At 47.8% G+C, this 17,224-nt stretch overlaps 1 protein-coding gene across 2 annotated transcripts; it reads right to left on the reverse strand.

Moving 5' to 3' along the window:
• Window positions 1-2,078: 2,078 nt before the first annotated feature.
• Window positions 2,079-11,518, reverse strand: LOC119461909 (uncharacterized). Of its 2 annotated transcripts, none has more exons than XM_037723276.2 (3): window positions 11,074-11,518; window positions 9,855-10,036; window positions 2,079-4,231 (listed from the first exon to the last, which is right to left on the reverse strand). In XM_037723276.2, exons 1-3 carry the CDS (start codon window positions 11,365-11,367, stop codon window positions 3,472-3,474), a joined length of 1,236 nt encoding a protein of 411 aa, XP_037579204.1. In that variant the 5' UTR covers window positions 11,368-11,518; the 3' UTR covers window positions 2,079-3,471. The 2 variants fall into 2 exon arrangements, with proteins under 2 accessions (XP_037579204.1, XP_037579203.1); XM_037723275.2 differs by having other exon boundaries at window positions 9,855-10,032; window positions 11,070-11,518.
• Window positions 11,519-17,224: the final 5,706 nt, after the last annotated feature.

The raw sequence follows: 17,224 nt of genomic DNA on the forward strand, positions 1-17,224 counted from the left end.
TCAGAAGTCTGCTTGAAGTGTCCATATACTTGCTATCGCAATAAATATACGGAACCTCACGGCGAAGGTGACGACGACGGCGACGGCAGAAATCTGCTTGAAGTGTCCATATTATTGCTATCGCAATAAAATCTCTATCGCTCATCCAGACACAGAAAAAGCCCGAGCAGACGGGAAAGCAAGATACCGAATTTACTTGTGCAAGGCACGCCCTCACGTGTAAGGGCCGCGCTCAGTAGGAAATCCGACCCAAGAAAGTGCGGGCCTTACGCGAGTAAACACGGTATCTAATAACGGTGTCACACACCTGCATGTGATTCCTCGCAACCTGTGTTTGAATTTCATATCATACGAACTATGCGGGAAGTTCCCGAGCGGATCTTCGGAAAATCGTATTCTTTCAGTGAAAGTGCCGTAATGCAAATGATGCGGGCAAGTGCGCGTTGCTGCGTGGTGAAGTTTGATTATTAGCTAAAGGTAAGCTTGCGTCGCAGTGTGATAAACGAATAAGATCATGATCCTCTGCTTAACTTTCAGTTAAATGCGAGCCAGCTAAGTGGAGTAGAAAAACTTGCGCTCGGCGAGCTGCACCGATCAGTTTTGAACAGACAAGCGAGGGTTGCGGTATTTCAATGGGTTAGCAACTGGAACATGGCTAGTTTATGACAAAATAATAAAAGCTATGACTGCCGTTTCTGAAGTGAAATGGCGTTGACTGACGTAGAATATAGAGATGGACATATGCTACCTTGCCGTAGATCAGTCATCTGTCATACCATTCTGAATACGCCGGTTTTCGTGCCGTATAGATCAGAGGAAGTGGCATGACTCTACCGGGCATCACAATTTTCGGTTGTTGCACATTGCCATCCAGGAAGAGCATCATATAATTGATTACGGCTCACGACACAGTGCGGACAATCTTGCTAGGCTGTGTTTTATGGCTGGACAAAGAAAGCTGAATAGGGCAGGAAAGCTCCAAAAACTTTAAATATGCGCAATCAACTAACACAGATTTGAACATGAATGTTATATACAGCAAATGTAGATACGTCATCAGCGACTCGCAGTCAGCCATCAGAAACTATGCGCGAGGAAGAATATCGCCCGAGGCCGCTAACATACTCCACGGGAAAGCACAGTTCATATCATCAGAGGAATTCGGAGACAGATACATCATTTGGTTCCCAGCCCACGCCTCCTGTGAGTCCCTCGCTCCCAACCTCAACGAGGAAGCCCACCGCGTCGCGCGAGGTCTCATTTACCGCGCTCGCGAAGAAGCTTCCCCCGAAGGAACGGGAGGGGAGACCTGGAAGGAGAAGGACAGAATGTTCAGATTCTGCGACGTCACCCGCTTCTACCAAAAGTCGAGGTGCATATTCCCACCTCCTAGCTCCAAATTAGACAGATTTCAGGCGGTTGACTGGAGGCGACTTCAAACTAGAACCTTCCCCAACCCGGTGCACCTACATCGCATCTACCCCGAACTATACCCAGATTACTTGTGCAAATTATGTAGGACAGAACACGCCACCCTAGAACACATTCTATGGGATTGCGCACATGTTCAGGATGAATATGCAGTCTCCCCAGAACAGCTTGAGGCGTGGTGGAAAGCCGCACTGATCAGCTCAGATCTGCAAGATCAACTATGGGCCATCCAGCGAGCTCGAGAGGCGGCCGGGAGACAGGGTCTCTCTACCGCCCCTGGCGCGGCCTAGGCCCAAGCCTCAATCCGCTGGTCTAAATCCGCTGGTCACTCACTCACTCACTCACTCACTCACTCACTCACTCACTCACTCACTCACTCACTCACTCACTCACTCACTCACTCACTCACTCACTCACTCACTCACTCACTCACTCACTCACTCACTCACTCACTCACACGAAGTTTCTAGCACAAGCAAATGTGTTGAAAAGGGGAGTCTAGGTGAAGTGTATGTAAACTGAGTGAAATAACGTCTTCGTGGCGTTTATTTTGAAATGTCATGCAACTTGGCAAGGAAACCTTAATATCCGCGCAATGCATATCAGTACCGCTATTCCACAGCATTAAATAGTGAATAGTGACAGTTTTTTTTATTGCGATAGCAATTATATGGACACTCAAAAGCAGATTTCTGCCATCGCCGTCGCCGTCGCCGTGAGGTTCCGTATGACGTCATTTGGAGAAGAAATCGTCGCCGCGCGCCGAACGCTGTATGTGCGAGTGAAGGGGCGCGAGGGGCGCGTCTGTCACGGGGAGTGAACGCACGGCGGAGAACAAACGCGCGTTCTGCGCCGTGCTCGCTTAAGGGCTGCAGAAGTAGGCGTCTCTGTTCTCCTTCACAATCACCATGTATGTAGAGCAAACGCGCCTTCTTCCGACGCGCGAGAGGCCGTGGGGGAGGGGGAGGGAAGGGAGGCGACGTTTAGCTGCGGCACGCAGTGCCTATTTATATCAGAGGCTCCGGCAACAGTCACCAACGCCGCACGCATTTTGAACGAACGCGGGCAAAACGCCGATGGCGTCGACAACAGTTCTGCGTGTTGCCGGTGCTGCTGCATGTCCAAGTTTATACAGCTGATAAAGCTAATAACATTACTCCGTATAGCTCTCTACAAGTTTGCTATCGCAATTGATGCTTCGCCTTTCAGGTGAAACTGCGACAACTTTTTTCATCTGCCACATTTGATGCGTTTCAATATTTAGGTGTATATGGATTTCAAGATATTACTGCACCAGTGACAAACGGCCGCTGGTCTTGAAGACTTTCCAGTAAAATTCGGATAGTCAGCATGGCCTGAGCCAGAACTTAAATCCAAATGAGCTCTTACTGACAGAAACTTAAGGTCTTGCTCCTTTGCTTCAAAGCGATGTCTGCGACCTCCTTCGCTGTTATGTGCCACATTTCTCACTGTTGCACCAGAACAGCTAATGCAGTCGCACGTCGGAACTTATTTTTCTTGCGTTGGGACAAACGCAAGGTCAAATAAAAGAGCACGTGGAGGCATGTAGCGTTTTTTTGACCACAGGGTGGAGTCCTCAACGATTTTGGCGGGGAAAACTGCATATTATTCACAGGACCACGCCATCCCATATCTCACAATCGTGGCTTTTCGAGGATCTTTCTGGGGCACGTGCAGGTGTGTGTCATGTAGCCGACCGCCAAAAACGGTGTCCGTGACCACATACTTATTGCTGCATGATTTTTTCTAGGCGTTATAGCGAGAACTTGTGACCACTAAAAGTCTTATCATACATTCTCCACACTTTACTATTCAACGTTTATTTGTGACCCTGCTTGGAGCCAGGGCAGCACGCACGTACGTGGCTGGCAGACATGAACCGCGCGGTAACGAGAGTTTCTATTCTTTCCAAATGCATCTCATTAAGTAGCCACCGAGCTGCTATGTTGCGCCTTACTGTCATTCACAAACGCCTTCGTGTCAGTTGCTGGAGTGGTGGCCCAGTCGCCTGGAGCACAATCACTCTGCCGCAGAGGGCCCTTTCTTTATCTGGCTAACGAGCAGCCTGCCTCTGCGGACCTCGTTGCGCATCTGTTCCCTCAGCAAATCTGCCTCCATACTTAGCACAGCGGAAATCTGCTGATAAATCGTTACTCGGAGCTTCTGCTCGGCGCATGTGCACGAGCTGGACATCATTTCCAGCGCTTGCGCGGAGTTCGCGGCACTCCTGATGCTTGACATGTTGTTCTCACCGTATCTCAAGCGCGAACGCAGATGCCCCTCGGCATCGTTGTATTCGTCGTCACCTCTTCTTGAGCGTTCGTCCTCGTCCAATGTGTCATCGTCGCTGTTAATGTCAAACGACGCAACCATGTCGGCTTCCTCGACACTTGTGGCTGCCTCACGGGGTTTCGTTGGTGTGCTGGTCCATTTCTGACTGCCGAAGAGGCTCGGGACGCGATGTGATTGGCCTGCTTCCGCGTGTGGTACGCCAGCTACCTCTGCGGTCCTTGAGGTGGTCTCATGGGCTGATCTACTATCCCCATCGGATTCGGTAGCACTCGCATTAACGGCTGTCGATGATGCTTGAAAGCGAAGCGTAGGCCGTTCACACAAGATAACATCCGGGCTAAACGCTGACAAATTTTCTGCGTGCTCGGCTGCATTCTCATTGCGCTGCTCCCGTTGGTGTTCGCTAGCATCTGTGCTGGTACCTGCCACACCTTGGCTTAGACCTATAGGCGTGTGTTGACTCGAGAGAGATTGGTCATGCGGCGGCCTGCAAAAGAGAGATAGATATGTTACCTCTCACGTCTGAGCGGCATGGAGCTCTCAGCAACTCGATGGCACTCACGACATTCACGCGCCATCACAGATAGGAATGCGAAACACGAAATCTTTGAAGAAATTCGTTTACTGCTGATTACTGTTGCGCATGTATAACTTAATTCAATCTTACTGCTAACGTCGTTTTGTAACCAAATGCTACATAGGCCAGGCCTTGGTTTGTTTCTGGCTCCTCAGTCTGTTCTAAACAGTCAACCTGTGTACAGTGTATCGTGCGTGTCCAAACTCCTCGGCGCACCAAAATAGTTGTACGAGTCTATAACAATTACTGCGTTTCGAATACATACACAGTGATTTTTATTGCGATAGCAATTATATGGACACTTCAAGCGGACTTTTACCGTCGTCGTCGCCATGAGGTTCCGTATAAAGTCCAAGGTCGATAAAGTCGTCGCCGCGCGCCATATGTGCGAGTGAAAGCGCGCAGGGGACGCGCACTTTCACGGAGAGCGAACGCACGGCGGAGAGCACGGCGGAGAGCAAACGCGACTTCTTCCGTCGCGCCTAAGGCCGTGGGAGTAGGAGAGGGAAGGAGGGGGGCGACGCTGTGCTGCGCCACCAAATGCGTATCTTGCAACCGGCCGCAAGGGCAACTGGTGACTCAATCTCCTACGCAAAGGAGGAAAGCGGGAAGGCAGCGCGGGAGAGAGGCTTCTATTCTGACAACTGCGTACTCGTACTTTGCGCCGGTGCGGGCTGTCGCGCGCACCGTATCTTGAAAGCGATCTTCACACGGCTCTGACCTTTGTATGCGCTGTGCTTTCGCCGCTCAGTTTCCGTTGAAGTGATAGACCACACGAACCTTCGCTCGCTGCGGCGTCCGCGTTTCCCCACGCCCGCGTTTGACAGTCGTCTGCGGTCATCGAATGGGATCTATTCATGTTTGCGTGTGCGCGCTGACACCACGCTTGTAAACTCCGTTAGTAAGCGATTGTGTCCAAGTTTATGCAGCCGATAAAACTACTATCCCTACTCCGTATAGCTCTCTACTAATTTGCTATCGCAATTGATGCTTCGTCTTTCGGGCGAAACTGCGACATTTTTTTTAAATTGAAGGCCTCACAGTCAGTGAAACTATACGATTCTATATTGCCGTCTGCATGGTCAAGAATACTGCATCACTCTAATGGGCGACTTTTGCTAAAATGTATCATTGCGGTTAGTGCTTACCATTTTGGTGCAATGATAGCAGCTTTCACTCAGGAAACTCCGAAGTTTACGTCTAGCTTCAGAAGCCATTGCATTCTACATTTCGATACGGATGCACCCAAGTTGAAGTCCGCAGTCATTACAAAAGCCCTGTGAATGCTGAAGCAGTCTCACAGCGGTGGATAAATGGTAGGCAATGATGTCGCTAGCGTAGATACAATTTTTTTTCGCGTGTTGCTGAAACATTTCGATTGTTCACGACACGCAAATTGGAGATATCGACCAAACCGCCTCTTGGTTCCCATACGCAACACTAAAACGTTCTTTGACTGCCATTGGATCTCTGGGTCAAGACAGGCCGCCAATGGAAACTGAACCTGGCAACGTTCAACACGCGCACCCTATCGAGTGAGGCTAGCTTAGCAGGACTATTTGAAGAATTATCAGGCATTTCCTGGGATATTATTGACCTTAGTGAGGTTAGAAGAACTGGTGAGGCTTACACAGTGCTGACTAACGGCCACGTCCTATGCTACAGAGGTCTTCCAGATAAGAAAGAATCCGGGGTAGGATTTATAGTGCATAACAACATAGCAGGCAACATTGATGAATTCTACAGCATTAATGAGAGGGTAGCAGTCGTCGTAATAAAGCTGTATAGGAGGTACAAAATGAAGGTAGTACAAGCCTACGCCCCAACTTCCAGTCACGATGATGAAGAGATAGAACAGTTTTATGAAGATGTGGAATTGGCAATGAGAAAGGTGCAAACACACTATACTTTAGTCATGGGCGACTTCAATGCAAAAGTGGGGAAAAAGCAGGTTGGCGAGCAAGCAATTGGCAACTACGGTATCGATTCTAGGAATGCAAGAGGAGAGATGTTAGTAGAATTCGCGGAAAGGAATAGGCTCCGAATAATGAATACCTTCTTCAGGAAGCGCAGCAACAGGAAGTGGACCTGGAAAAGCAATAATGGAGAAACAAGGAATGAAATAGATTTCATACTCTCTGCCGATCCAGGCATAGTGCAGGATGTAGAAGTGTTAAGTAAGGTTAAGTGCAGTGACCATAGGTTAGTGAGGTCTAGGATTTCTCTCAATTTGAAGAGAGAGAGAGAGAGAGTGAAATTAGTCAAGAGGAAACAGGCCAACCTAGAGGCAGTAAGGGTAAAAGCAGACCAATTCAGGCTGGTGCTTGCAAACAAATATGCAGCTTTAGAAAAGGAAGATAAAAACAACATAGAGGTAATGAATGAAACCGTAACTAGGTTGATCTCAGAAGCAGAAATTGAAGTGGGAGGTAGGGCACCAAGGCAACCAGTAGGTAAGCTCTCCCAAGAAACAAAGGACCTAATAAAGAAACGACAGAAGATGAAAATGTCCAACTCAAGAGATCAGATAGAATTCGCTGAACTGTCAAAACTAATCAACAAGAAAAAAGTAAGGGATATTCGAAATTATAACGTGGGAAAGATTGAGGAAGCCGTAAAATATGGACGCAGCATTAAATCAGTAAGAAGAAAGCTTAGCATAGGACAAGGCAAGATGTATGCGCTGAAAGATAAGCATGGTAATATCATCAGCAATTTCGATGACATAGTAAAAGCAGCGGAAGAATTCTATACTGACCTGTACAGTGCCCAAAACAGCCAAGCTACTTTCATTCAAAATAGTGATGAACCGGATACAGAGGCTCCTTCTATAACTAGCGCTGAAGTTAGAAGGGCCTTGAAAGACATGACCAGGGGAAAAGCTGCTGGAGAAGATGGAATAACAGTAGATTTAATCAAAGATGGAGGAGATTTCATGCTTGAAAAGCTTGCGGCCCTTTATACGCAATGCCTCACAACTTCATGTGTACCAGAGAGCTGGAAGAACGCCAACATTATACTAATCCATAAGAAGGGAGACGTTAAAGAACTGAAGAATTATAGACCCGTTAGCTTGCTTTCAGTATTGTATAAAATATTCACCAAGATAATTTCCAATAGAATCAGGGCAACACTTGACTTCAGCCAACCAAGAGAACAGGCTGGCTTCAGGAAGGGATATTCTACGATGGATCACATCCATGTCATAAATCAGGTAATCGAGAAATCTGCGGAGTACAATCAACCTCTCTACATGGCTTTCATAGATTATGAAAAGGCATTTGATTCAGTAGAGATACCAGCAGTCATAGAGGCATTGCGTAATCAAGGAGTACAGGAGGCATACGTGAATATCTTAGCAAACATCTACAAGGATTCCACAGCTACCTTGGTTCTCCACAAGAAAAGTAGAAAGTTACCTATCAAGAAATGGGTCAGGCAAGGAGACACAATCTCTCCAATGCTATTCACTGCATGCTTAGAAGAAGTATTCAAGCTCTTAGACTGGGAAGGCTTAGGAGTGAGGATCAACGGCGAATATCTCAGCAACCTTCGGTTTGCAGATGACATTGTCCTATTCAGCAACAATGGAGACGAATTACAACAAATGATTGAGGACGTTAATCAAGAAAGTGTAAGAATTGGGTTGAAGATGAATATGCAGAAGACAAAGATAATGTTCAATAGCCTGGCAAGGGAACAAGAATTCAGGATCGCCAGTCAGCCTCTAGAGTCTCTAAAGGAGTACGTTTATCTAGGTCAATTACTCACAGGGGACCCTGATCACGAGAAAGAAATTTACAGAAGAATAAAATTGGGTTGGAGTGCATACGGCAGGCATTACCAAATCCTGATTGGGAGCTTACCACTGTCGTTGAAAAGAAAAGTGTACAATCATTGCATTCTACCGGTGCTAACATATGGGGCAGAAACTTGGAGGTTAACAAAGAAGCTCGATAACAAGTTAAGGACTGCACAAAGAGCGATGGAACGAAAAATCTTAGGACTAACGTTAAGAGACAGGAAGAGAGCGGTGTGGATCAGAGAACAAACGGGGATAGGCGATATTCTAGTTGACATTAAGCGGAAGAAATGGAGCTGGGCAGGCCATGTAATGCGTAGGATGGATAACCGGTGGACCATTAGGGTTACAGAATGGATACCAAGAGAAGGGAAGCGCAGTCGAGGTTGGCAGAAAACCAGATGTGATGATCAAGTTAGAAAATTTGCAGGCGCAAGTTGGAATACGCTAGCGCAAGACATTGGTAATTGGAGATCGCAGGGAGAGGCCTTCGTCCTGCAGTGGACATAAAATATAGGCTGATGATGATGATGATGATGATGATGATGATGATAATGACACTGCGTTATATAAGCGTCATTGGGGATGGGCATCACGAAATAATTTGTGCGGGCCCGTTCATGCCTGAAGAAGTTTGGTGTGACAGTACAAGTGATGATGTCAGTTGCATTTGTAAGCAAGCGATCGACAAATAAATTACCACTGTAAAGGTGGAAGCTTGCCGAAAAGATGTTCCTCAAAAGCAATTCGAGAGTTAGATTTTTTTCTTTCCCCGCCTCATGCCTCGCGCACCCGCTGACTAGGTTTCTCCTATCCCCTCACTTCAGGAAGTGTTTTGACGTCAGGGGTTTTAGAAGTTATTCATTCTTTTATTGCGATAGCAATTATATGGACACTCCAAGCGCATTTCCACCGTCAGCGTCACCGTCATCGTCGCCGTGACGTTCCGTATAAAGTCCAACGGCCATAAAACCGTCGCCGCGCCCCGTACGCTGCGTGTGCGAGTGAAAGTGTACGAAGGTGAGCCGGCAATCGCGGCTCAATGTAGCGCACGCGAGGAAGGAAGGCAGGTCGGAAGCGCGTGGTCTTCGTTCGCGCGCGAGGAACAGGGGAGAGGCGACCGGGAGGGAGGGGGGGTGCGTTCTGCTTCTTCGGCTGCTGCTCACAGCGCGGCTTCGCGGGTGCCGTATCTTGAAAGCGGTCTGCGATGTGGGCGAAGTGCGCGTCCGCGCGGGCCTCATCTTCAAAGCGATCTGCGATGGGGACAAAGTGCATGCGCCGAGTGGCGGAAGCTTCGTATGCGCTGTGCTTTCGACATTTAGTTCGCGTTTAAGCGAGACGAGAGATAGCGCGAAGGTCAATTTTCCCGCTGCTGTTGGCGTGCTTTCTCACTTCGACGTTTTCACAGCGAGCTTCCGCGGTCATCGAGCAAGATGTGTTAATGTCTACCTGTGCACGCGTGACACCGTGCTTGTCTGTTTAGATAGCGAATGTTTACAACCTTATACGGCCCATTAAACTACTATCCTTGCTTCATATAGCTTTCTACTAATTTGCTATCGCAATCGATGCTTCGCCTTTCGGGCAAAACCGCGACTTTTTTTTAGATGAGACGAACACCACATGCGCTTATCATGTGCGTGGTACCACGATGGTGTAAACTTCCATTATTTAGGGAATTCCTAGCGTCACTCAACGTTTTCCCTGATCCAGAGGACAGGAACAACGCACCTGGCTTGCTCTTCCCTGGTGAATGACTGGCATGTGTGCGGCGTTGGCCCGTTCAGCAGCTGCTTGCCGTCGAGGCTGGTGCGACACCGTGCGGAGCAGCTCACGTACCGGCAGCGCCAGCACTTTATGTCTCCGACAGTCTTCTCCGGCACGTATAGGAATTCGCCGACCTTCTTCACTACCTGCGCGAACGCGCGATAAAGCTCGTCACTGCGCGTGATGTACGCTACATGCATATGTGGGCGCAGAAACACGCACGCACGCACGCACGCACGCACGCACGCACGCACGCACGCACGCACGCACGCACGCACGCACGCACGCACGCACGCACGCACGCACGCACGCACGCACGCACGCAGCAGCAGCAGCAGCAGCAGCAGCAGCAGCAGCAGCAGCAGCAGCAGCAGCAGCAGCAGCAGCAGCAGCAGCAGCAGTCAATGAAAGAAAACGCGCGCAAAAAAACAAGAATTGCAGTCACGTGACCGACGTCGACTTCAAGGTGACTCACACATGTGCGAAGTTTTGTGATCCTAAATGTGAGTCTCACGAGGAGAAGCAGTAAAGCCAATAATTGTTAACAGTCGTTCAAATAGAGTGGTAATGATTACTATACACATATTTTCCTACAATTTGCCACGGTTTGCTGAAAAAGCTCATCCCAGTATTCTTCTTAGTTTTTTTGTGGTTCACTTGCACTGCGTGGCACCTTCGCAACATTGGGCGCTTTAAATTTACCATTGATCAGCCTTCTCATGTACTTTCTAGAGTGCATAAATAAGTCTCAATACTATGAGTGTCGCTAAATATAGATTGGCCAGTAAGAGCATTTTAGGTATCCTGAATACGTAGCGGTACAAGGTAGATTTTGAAAGGAAAAAAGAATAAGGAGATGTATAGAAGGATTCTAGATTAAAAAAAAAATGTATAGCATGCCTGATTAAATCAAGGCTAGGTGACTATTTGTCGCCGCCCCGTTTCAGAGGGGATGCGAGTAAATCATCATCATCGCCACAAGAACAGCGCTTCAGTGAGAAGAATTTTTTGCTGCATGTTCAATATTTCGCCTTCGATTTCCACCATTAAACTTTTTAAAAGAATGTTCCCAAATAAATCGGGAAATAACCAAAGTTTACCAAATAAACTTGTATAGGTGTTCTGTGGCTTTACCGTGTTAGTTTATAGGGATCGATCTTCCAAGTTCCACCCGCGCACTTACCTGACTTTTGAAGGTTTTATCGGAGTGTCTCCGTTCTTCGGCAGCGCGGTGCTCGTTTTCATCGTGTTCCTTGAAGCTGTACAGCACGTGCTTTTCATCGAACTTGTCAGTCATGAGCCGCGACGAGCAGTTAGACACAGTACAACGCCACCGATAACGCGTGGAGTCCACGCTCATAAGCCGAAACTGCCGGCTGCGGTAGATAGCTTTCGGCCTGATGCGGTCACCCTGCACGACTTCGACGGGGTCTCCGAAGGACGCGGCGCCTTCGCTGGAAACCATGGAGCCGGGCATCTCTGCTCGTTCCGTCGTCGGTTGAGTCGAACAAATTGCGGTACCGATTAACGTTGGCTAGGCCTCGGGCGAGACACCGCGTCGACGAACGAAATGCACTCGTCCGTTGCGAGTATACGTGATGTCCGCCCTCTGCACAATGATACGTACGATATGCTGTGATACGACGAGCGAAGGTACGTGAGCCTGACGTAAGCGAGCGCGCGTCGCGCGTCCTTGAATACTGCTTCCACTTTTCGCCGCTCTCCATGTCTGCCACGACGGCGCGACAGCGCTGCGAGCGCTGTCACCTGATATCACCAAACCGTTCGTTTCCGCTTGCGAAGCTTTGATGCTGGTAACCGCAGTGATATCAGGGATCACAAATTTTAGGCTCCACTCAAATTGCAGCGGGGTGGGCGACTTGGAAGACTTCATGTGGTGTTGCCGGTAACCCAGTGAGCGCTCGCGAAAACACTGCTCTCACACAACTGGCGCTCGACTTCCCGCACTTCTCTAACACACACACACACACACACACACACACACACACACACACACACACACACACACACACACACACACCACACACACACACACACACACACACACACACACACACACACACACACACACACACACACACACACACACACACACACACACACACATATATATATATATATATATATATATATATATATATATTCCGTTTGCTTCATTGTGGACACGATGCCACTTGTGGCAGGGATGCACGCGTACATACGTAACGATACGGCATGGTGCATTTCAAAACAATAAAAAATAAAAATCATGAACCCTTCCACTCTGTGAAGGTGGATGGCCAGCGAAGCTGTTTAGCGCACGACACAGAGGTGACAGAATTTTGAACAAAGGTACGAACATATTTATTCCCTTGATCGGTGGTCATCGTGACTGTACGTATACGCACACACATTCGCGTATCACCTCTGTTACTAAATCTGTCCGTCACGTAAGGCAATGAATGGTTCTTACTCCCTCAAGCCATGGCTCATACCCCCGTAAACGCGGCCTCCCCAAAACGACGACAGAAGAGAAGTGAAATTCTACGCTGGAGTGATGAGCGGCGAGGGAGCCAGGTGGGGATGAAGAAGACGACGACGCTCGAGCCCTTGCCGATGATGATAATTCTTCCGCGCGGACGCCATGGCCTAGCCATAGACAGCTTCGCTGTAACAGTGCATGACATGCAAAGTTTTGTCTTCTTTTGACGTTACAGTTTTCGAAATTCGAATGTCCGGTTCTACAGCAGTATTATAGCGTTACGAGTTTGATACATGGTTATGATAAACGCGCGATTTCTGGTAACTGCAAAAAAAAAAAAAAAAAAAAGTAGGGGCGTATAGAAAAAAAAATCTGCTCCAACAGTTCGTAGAATTCGATTTCTGCTTTTAAATGCAACTCACTTGATTCAGGACGGTTTAGCCTAATAACGTATGACGTATGAGAGCATCCCTGCCTTTTGCCTTTACCTAAATGGCTAGGGTAGAAATTATGCTTGCTCTTAATAGTATTTTTTTTTTCGTAGACAGCTACGGACGCGTGAAGTCTACAAGTATACCGCTGCTTTTGATGATGTCCTATACTTCCATCATTTCATTATCAATGACAACATCATCAATTATCACTCGCAGGTGCTGTTGGCTATATCAATTACAGCGGCTTCCATTTAATTAAGTATGCTGGTGCCGCCGCTCTTCATGATGCGGTGCTTCCGTTATCAATTACAACGGCTTCCATGATCACTTCGCTCAGTATACATGTATACAACTGCCGTGTTTTGAACTTTCACTACCAACATCATCATCTATTATAACTACTTTAAGTACATAAGCACCGTATCTCGCCATAATGTGTTATGCTTCCATTATCAATTACAAAGGATTCCATTCACTTCGTGAAATACACAAGTGCCGCTGCTTGTCATGATATGATGTGATTTCATTATAAATTACAACGATTTCCAGTATCACTTCGGGAAGCACACAAATACCACTGTCCATTCATGATGTGGTATACTTAATTAGATTTAAGTGCACGTAAAAGAACCCCAGGTGGTACAAATTTCCGGAGACCCCCACTACGGCGTGCCTAATAATCAAATCGTGGTTTTGACACGTAAAACCCCATAATTTAATTTTTAAGTTATTCGTTACAAACAGCTTCCACTTTAAGTACTTACTAGAAAATAGGTCGAACACAAATATAGGTCGACCCCTATATACTGAACTCGCCGAGAAATAAAAATATGCAATTCGAATATATGTGAACCCATGTATTTTATGAAAAAAAATAAAGAAACGAGAAAACTTCGAGCACGACACACCTTTATTTACCGTAAGCTCGGCCACTAAATCTCGCTAGTCAATGCCCCAAGTCGCATCCTCGTCGGAGCTGCCCAGCGAAGTTGTCTTCATCGGATGTTTCGCAGGTGCCCTCGGCAGCCAAACCGACGTCGTCCTCGGCGCCGTCGAGTTGCGTCGGATATACAGTGTGTCATAAAGCCAGTCTGAAGATCACCCAGACTGTACTTACGGCGGGCGTGACAGAGGAACTCTGTATCATCTCGGTACTTTTGCTATAGCTTTGTGCACGAATATTGGTCGAGGTTCTTTGGTCACGAATACAGGTCGATAGCTCATCTGGGTAACATTTCCGAAAAAGAGAGATTTGCAGATTCAACGCCCATGCTTGATTCTATGCGAAGCGAGGCTTAAGTAAAGCGGTAAATAAATGCTTTACAACTAACGGCGATGCATACAATTCTTGATGACAGGTGTATGCACAGCTATAAGTACGACACGCGTACCAAGCAACATTCGGGGGATTCTGTACGTCTTGTGCCACAGTGGGACATACCCATTCTGGATGATTGGTCAAGATTGGGCGCACCCCCAGTGGCACATACCGAATGGCTAAATCAAAGAAAGTAATTAAAGAAATCTGTGCAATAATCTATTAACAGATCGGTATGCTTTAGAGATACCTGTGAGCCGACATTATATGTTGAGGTTTCATGTAGAAAGTTACTTTTTGTTATGCAGAACAGAGATCTGACCCGCCGTGGTGGCTTAGCGGCTAGGATGTTGCGATGCTAAGCACAAGGTCGCGGGATCGAAGCCCGGCCACGGCGGCGGCCGCATATCGATGGGGGTGAAATGCAAAACCGCCATGCAGTTTCCCGAGCACTGGGGGGCGCGTTACAGATCCCCTGGTGGTCAAAATTATTCCGGAGTCCTCCACTACGGCGTGCCTCATAATCAAATCGTGGTTTTGGCACGTAAAATCTCAGAATTGAATTCAAGATGCATATGTTTGGTCAGAATACAAGGGTTATATAGGCCACTTCGCGGGTACTTTCATATACACTTTGTATACATATCCACAAATATATCCGTCGAGATAGCGACCGCCCAAGAGCCCGGCAGCCACGCCAAACCCGGAAATGTAAGCAAAGCAAGCTTCGCTCCAAAAAAAGGTCGACCTAAATTCGAATAAATAAGTAATTTGTTGAGCACATAAGTGCCGCTGCACGTCATGCTTCCACTACTAATAACAACGGCTTCCATTATTAGAAAGGGCGCAATAAGAAGAGGTCGCCAGGCCAGATCTGTGGCGATAAAAAGTTCCAGCGTATGGCAAATCAGTTCTGCGGAAGCCCGCAAGGTGGAGCAAGCTCTATGAAAGGAAAAATTGTCATTCGTCCGGCTGTGGCAGAAAGATAGAAAGAAAACCCATACGGACTTCTCAGAAAGAAAACTTGGCAGTTGACAAAAAAATGTGTCCTGTTCCGGGTATCGAACACGGTTCCAATGCCTTTCCGAGTAGCCGCTTTACCGTCTGAGATAATCAGGAATGTTTTCTTTCTTTCACCTGAGCTAACTAGGGAACGTATTCTTCGACGATCACTTTCGGCGACAGTATCGCCATCAGGCGCGCGCTGATTGGCTGGTTGAGCAAAATCGGATGAGCTGATTGGTTGGTTGAGCTACGCCACGCGAAGGCGAAAGTATCGCCGAAGAGAATACTGCCCCATGATTCGTCTTAACGCTGCAATCCGTTTGCCTCCTGAGCTAAACAGGAGGCAAGCAGATTGAAGCATGAGGGCGAGTTAATCGACAACTCAAAGCACATGCAGGGACACTGAAGGGACACTGAATATTACATACCAGTTATGCGGATACCGGCAAGGTTGAGGAAGGGTCACCCCCTCAAGTCGTCAGTGAAACTGCTTTTAATCTGTTCTACGCGTGCACCACAGCCCATGAAGGATAAACCGGTCAGGAATCGGATGGAGGAAGAAGCAGACGAAACCTCTGCAAACGCAGTATGGCCGCCGCCGCTGTTGTGCAAGGCGCTCCCGTGCGCCCGGCGCTTCCCGCCGGACCACGGCGTGCCAGGTCGCCGCCGAAGTCACCGGTCAAGCCACCCGCCAAGCCAACCGCCATACCACCGGAGAAGACGCCAGCAAAGCAGCCACCGCCCGTGGTGACTCAGCAACCCGCCGCTGTAACGTTGCCACCTCCGGCACCCGGTCAGCCAGACGTCAAACAGCCGGGCGCTGCTCCACAAGCACCCCAGCGTGAAGGTTCGCATTCACTGATTTGTCTTGAGACTTACAACACTGCGTGGGGGCCAACAGCAAGGGCTGCGACATTTTCAACATGACAAACGTAGGAGGGACGTAATCTGAGCCTGCATGGTTTTTATGACGTTCATATTAATGATTCATTTGGGAAATAATGGGGTATATAGGGAAAATAGAGGTGGAGGGAGGGGAGGTGCGAGATGTATGACGCTTGTAACTGTGTCCTTGGCGCGAGCACACCACGAGAACTCCTGGTTACACGATCTGTTCCTGTGGGCTGCACTTGGTGAGGCATATGTCAAAATTGGCCAGATTTTGTCCACTACGTTTGTCGATTCTTGTCTCGTACTGCACATTCTAAAAAGCGCACGAGAACACTCGGCATATCTATCTCATTATAAGCTCACCGTGGACGATTGTACAGACGTTCTCAAGGACCTGAGCTTACCATTACTAAACTATAGGCTTTAGACTCATGATCATTTCTTCCTTTATGACTTACATTATTGCCGACTTCCTCTAATTCTTAAAGAAATCGTTCTCTGCAATGTCCGTGACAACGACTATGCTCAATTTCATAATATATTGCAATGCAGCTAAAACTATCGAGAACGGTAATTGAATTCTGGGATGTAACGTCCCAAAACAACACAGTGAGTTATGAGGAACGCCGTAATGCATGGCTCAGGATTCATTTTTACCACCCGTGGTTCTTTAACGTGCACCCAATGCACGATGCACTAGCGTTTTTGCATTCCGCCACACTCGGTACTTCTGTGGCCGGGTTAGTACAGCTAGTGGACTGTGAATTTCGGCCGCCGTTTATTGACTGAAGCAGTAGGAGTGTGGAAGAGGCAGGCGGGGAACGTCTGCCTCCTTTTCGCTCGTACCCCAGCCCAGCCAATCAGCGCATGCGTTGGTTATAGCGGATATAGCAGAAGTACTAAGTTAATATAGTTACTCATATGAAAATGTTCGGCTACAGCGAAAATGTCGCACCGGATATAATGAAACATTTGCAAAATCTTGGGCAGATTTCGGGCAGTGCAAAACAGACCCCTATCATAGGCCTTCCGAATAATGTGAGAACTCGCTTACACAACCTCACTCTGTATTTTTAAAAGTTACTTTAAAATTTAAACGTTACTTAAGCACAGGCGCAGTGCCAGAGTAAGATTTTTTTCTCCAACGTGCGGGTGGATACCGAGCGCGTATCTGCGTTCCAAGAAAAAAGATAACGAGAACAGG

This window comes from Dermacentor silvarum, chromosome 8, assembly GCF_013339745.2.
Source record: "Dermacentor silvarum isolate Dsil-2018 chromosome 8, BIME_Dsil_1.4, whole genome shotgun sequence".
NCBI classification, from domain to species: domain Eukaryota; kingdom Metazoa; phylum Arthropoda; class Arachnida; order Ixodida; family Ixodidae; genus Dermacentor; species Dermacentor silvarum.

What these genes read in the sequence shown, in the direction of transcription:
- LOC119461909 (XM_037723276.2), bottom strand. Translation starts at nt 11,367, where the DNA reads ATGCCCGGCTCCATGGTTTCCAGCGAAGGCGCCGCGTCCTTCGGAGAC. An exon ending in ATAAAACCTTCAAAAGTCAG is followed by an intron (nt 10,037 to 11,073) that starts GTAAGTGCGCGG and finishes GCGTTCGCGCAG; the next exon opens with GTAGTGAAGAAGGTCGGCGA. An exon ending in ACCAGGGAAGAGCAAGCCAG is followed by an intron (nt 4,232 to 9,854) that starts GTGCGTTGTTCC and finishes TCTCTTTTGCAG; the next exon opens with GCCGCCGCATGACCAATCTC.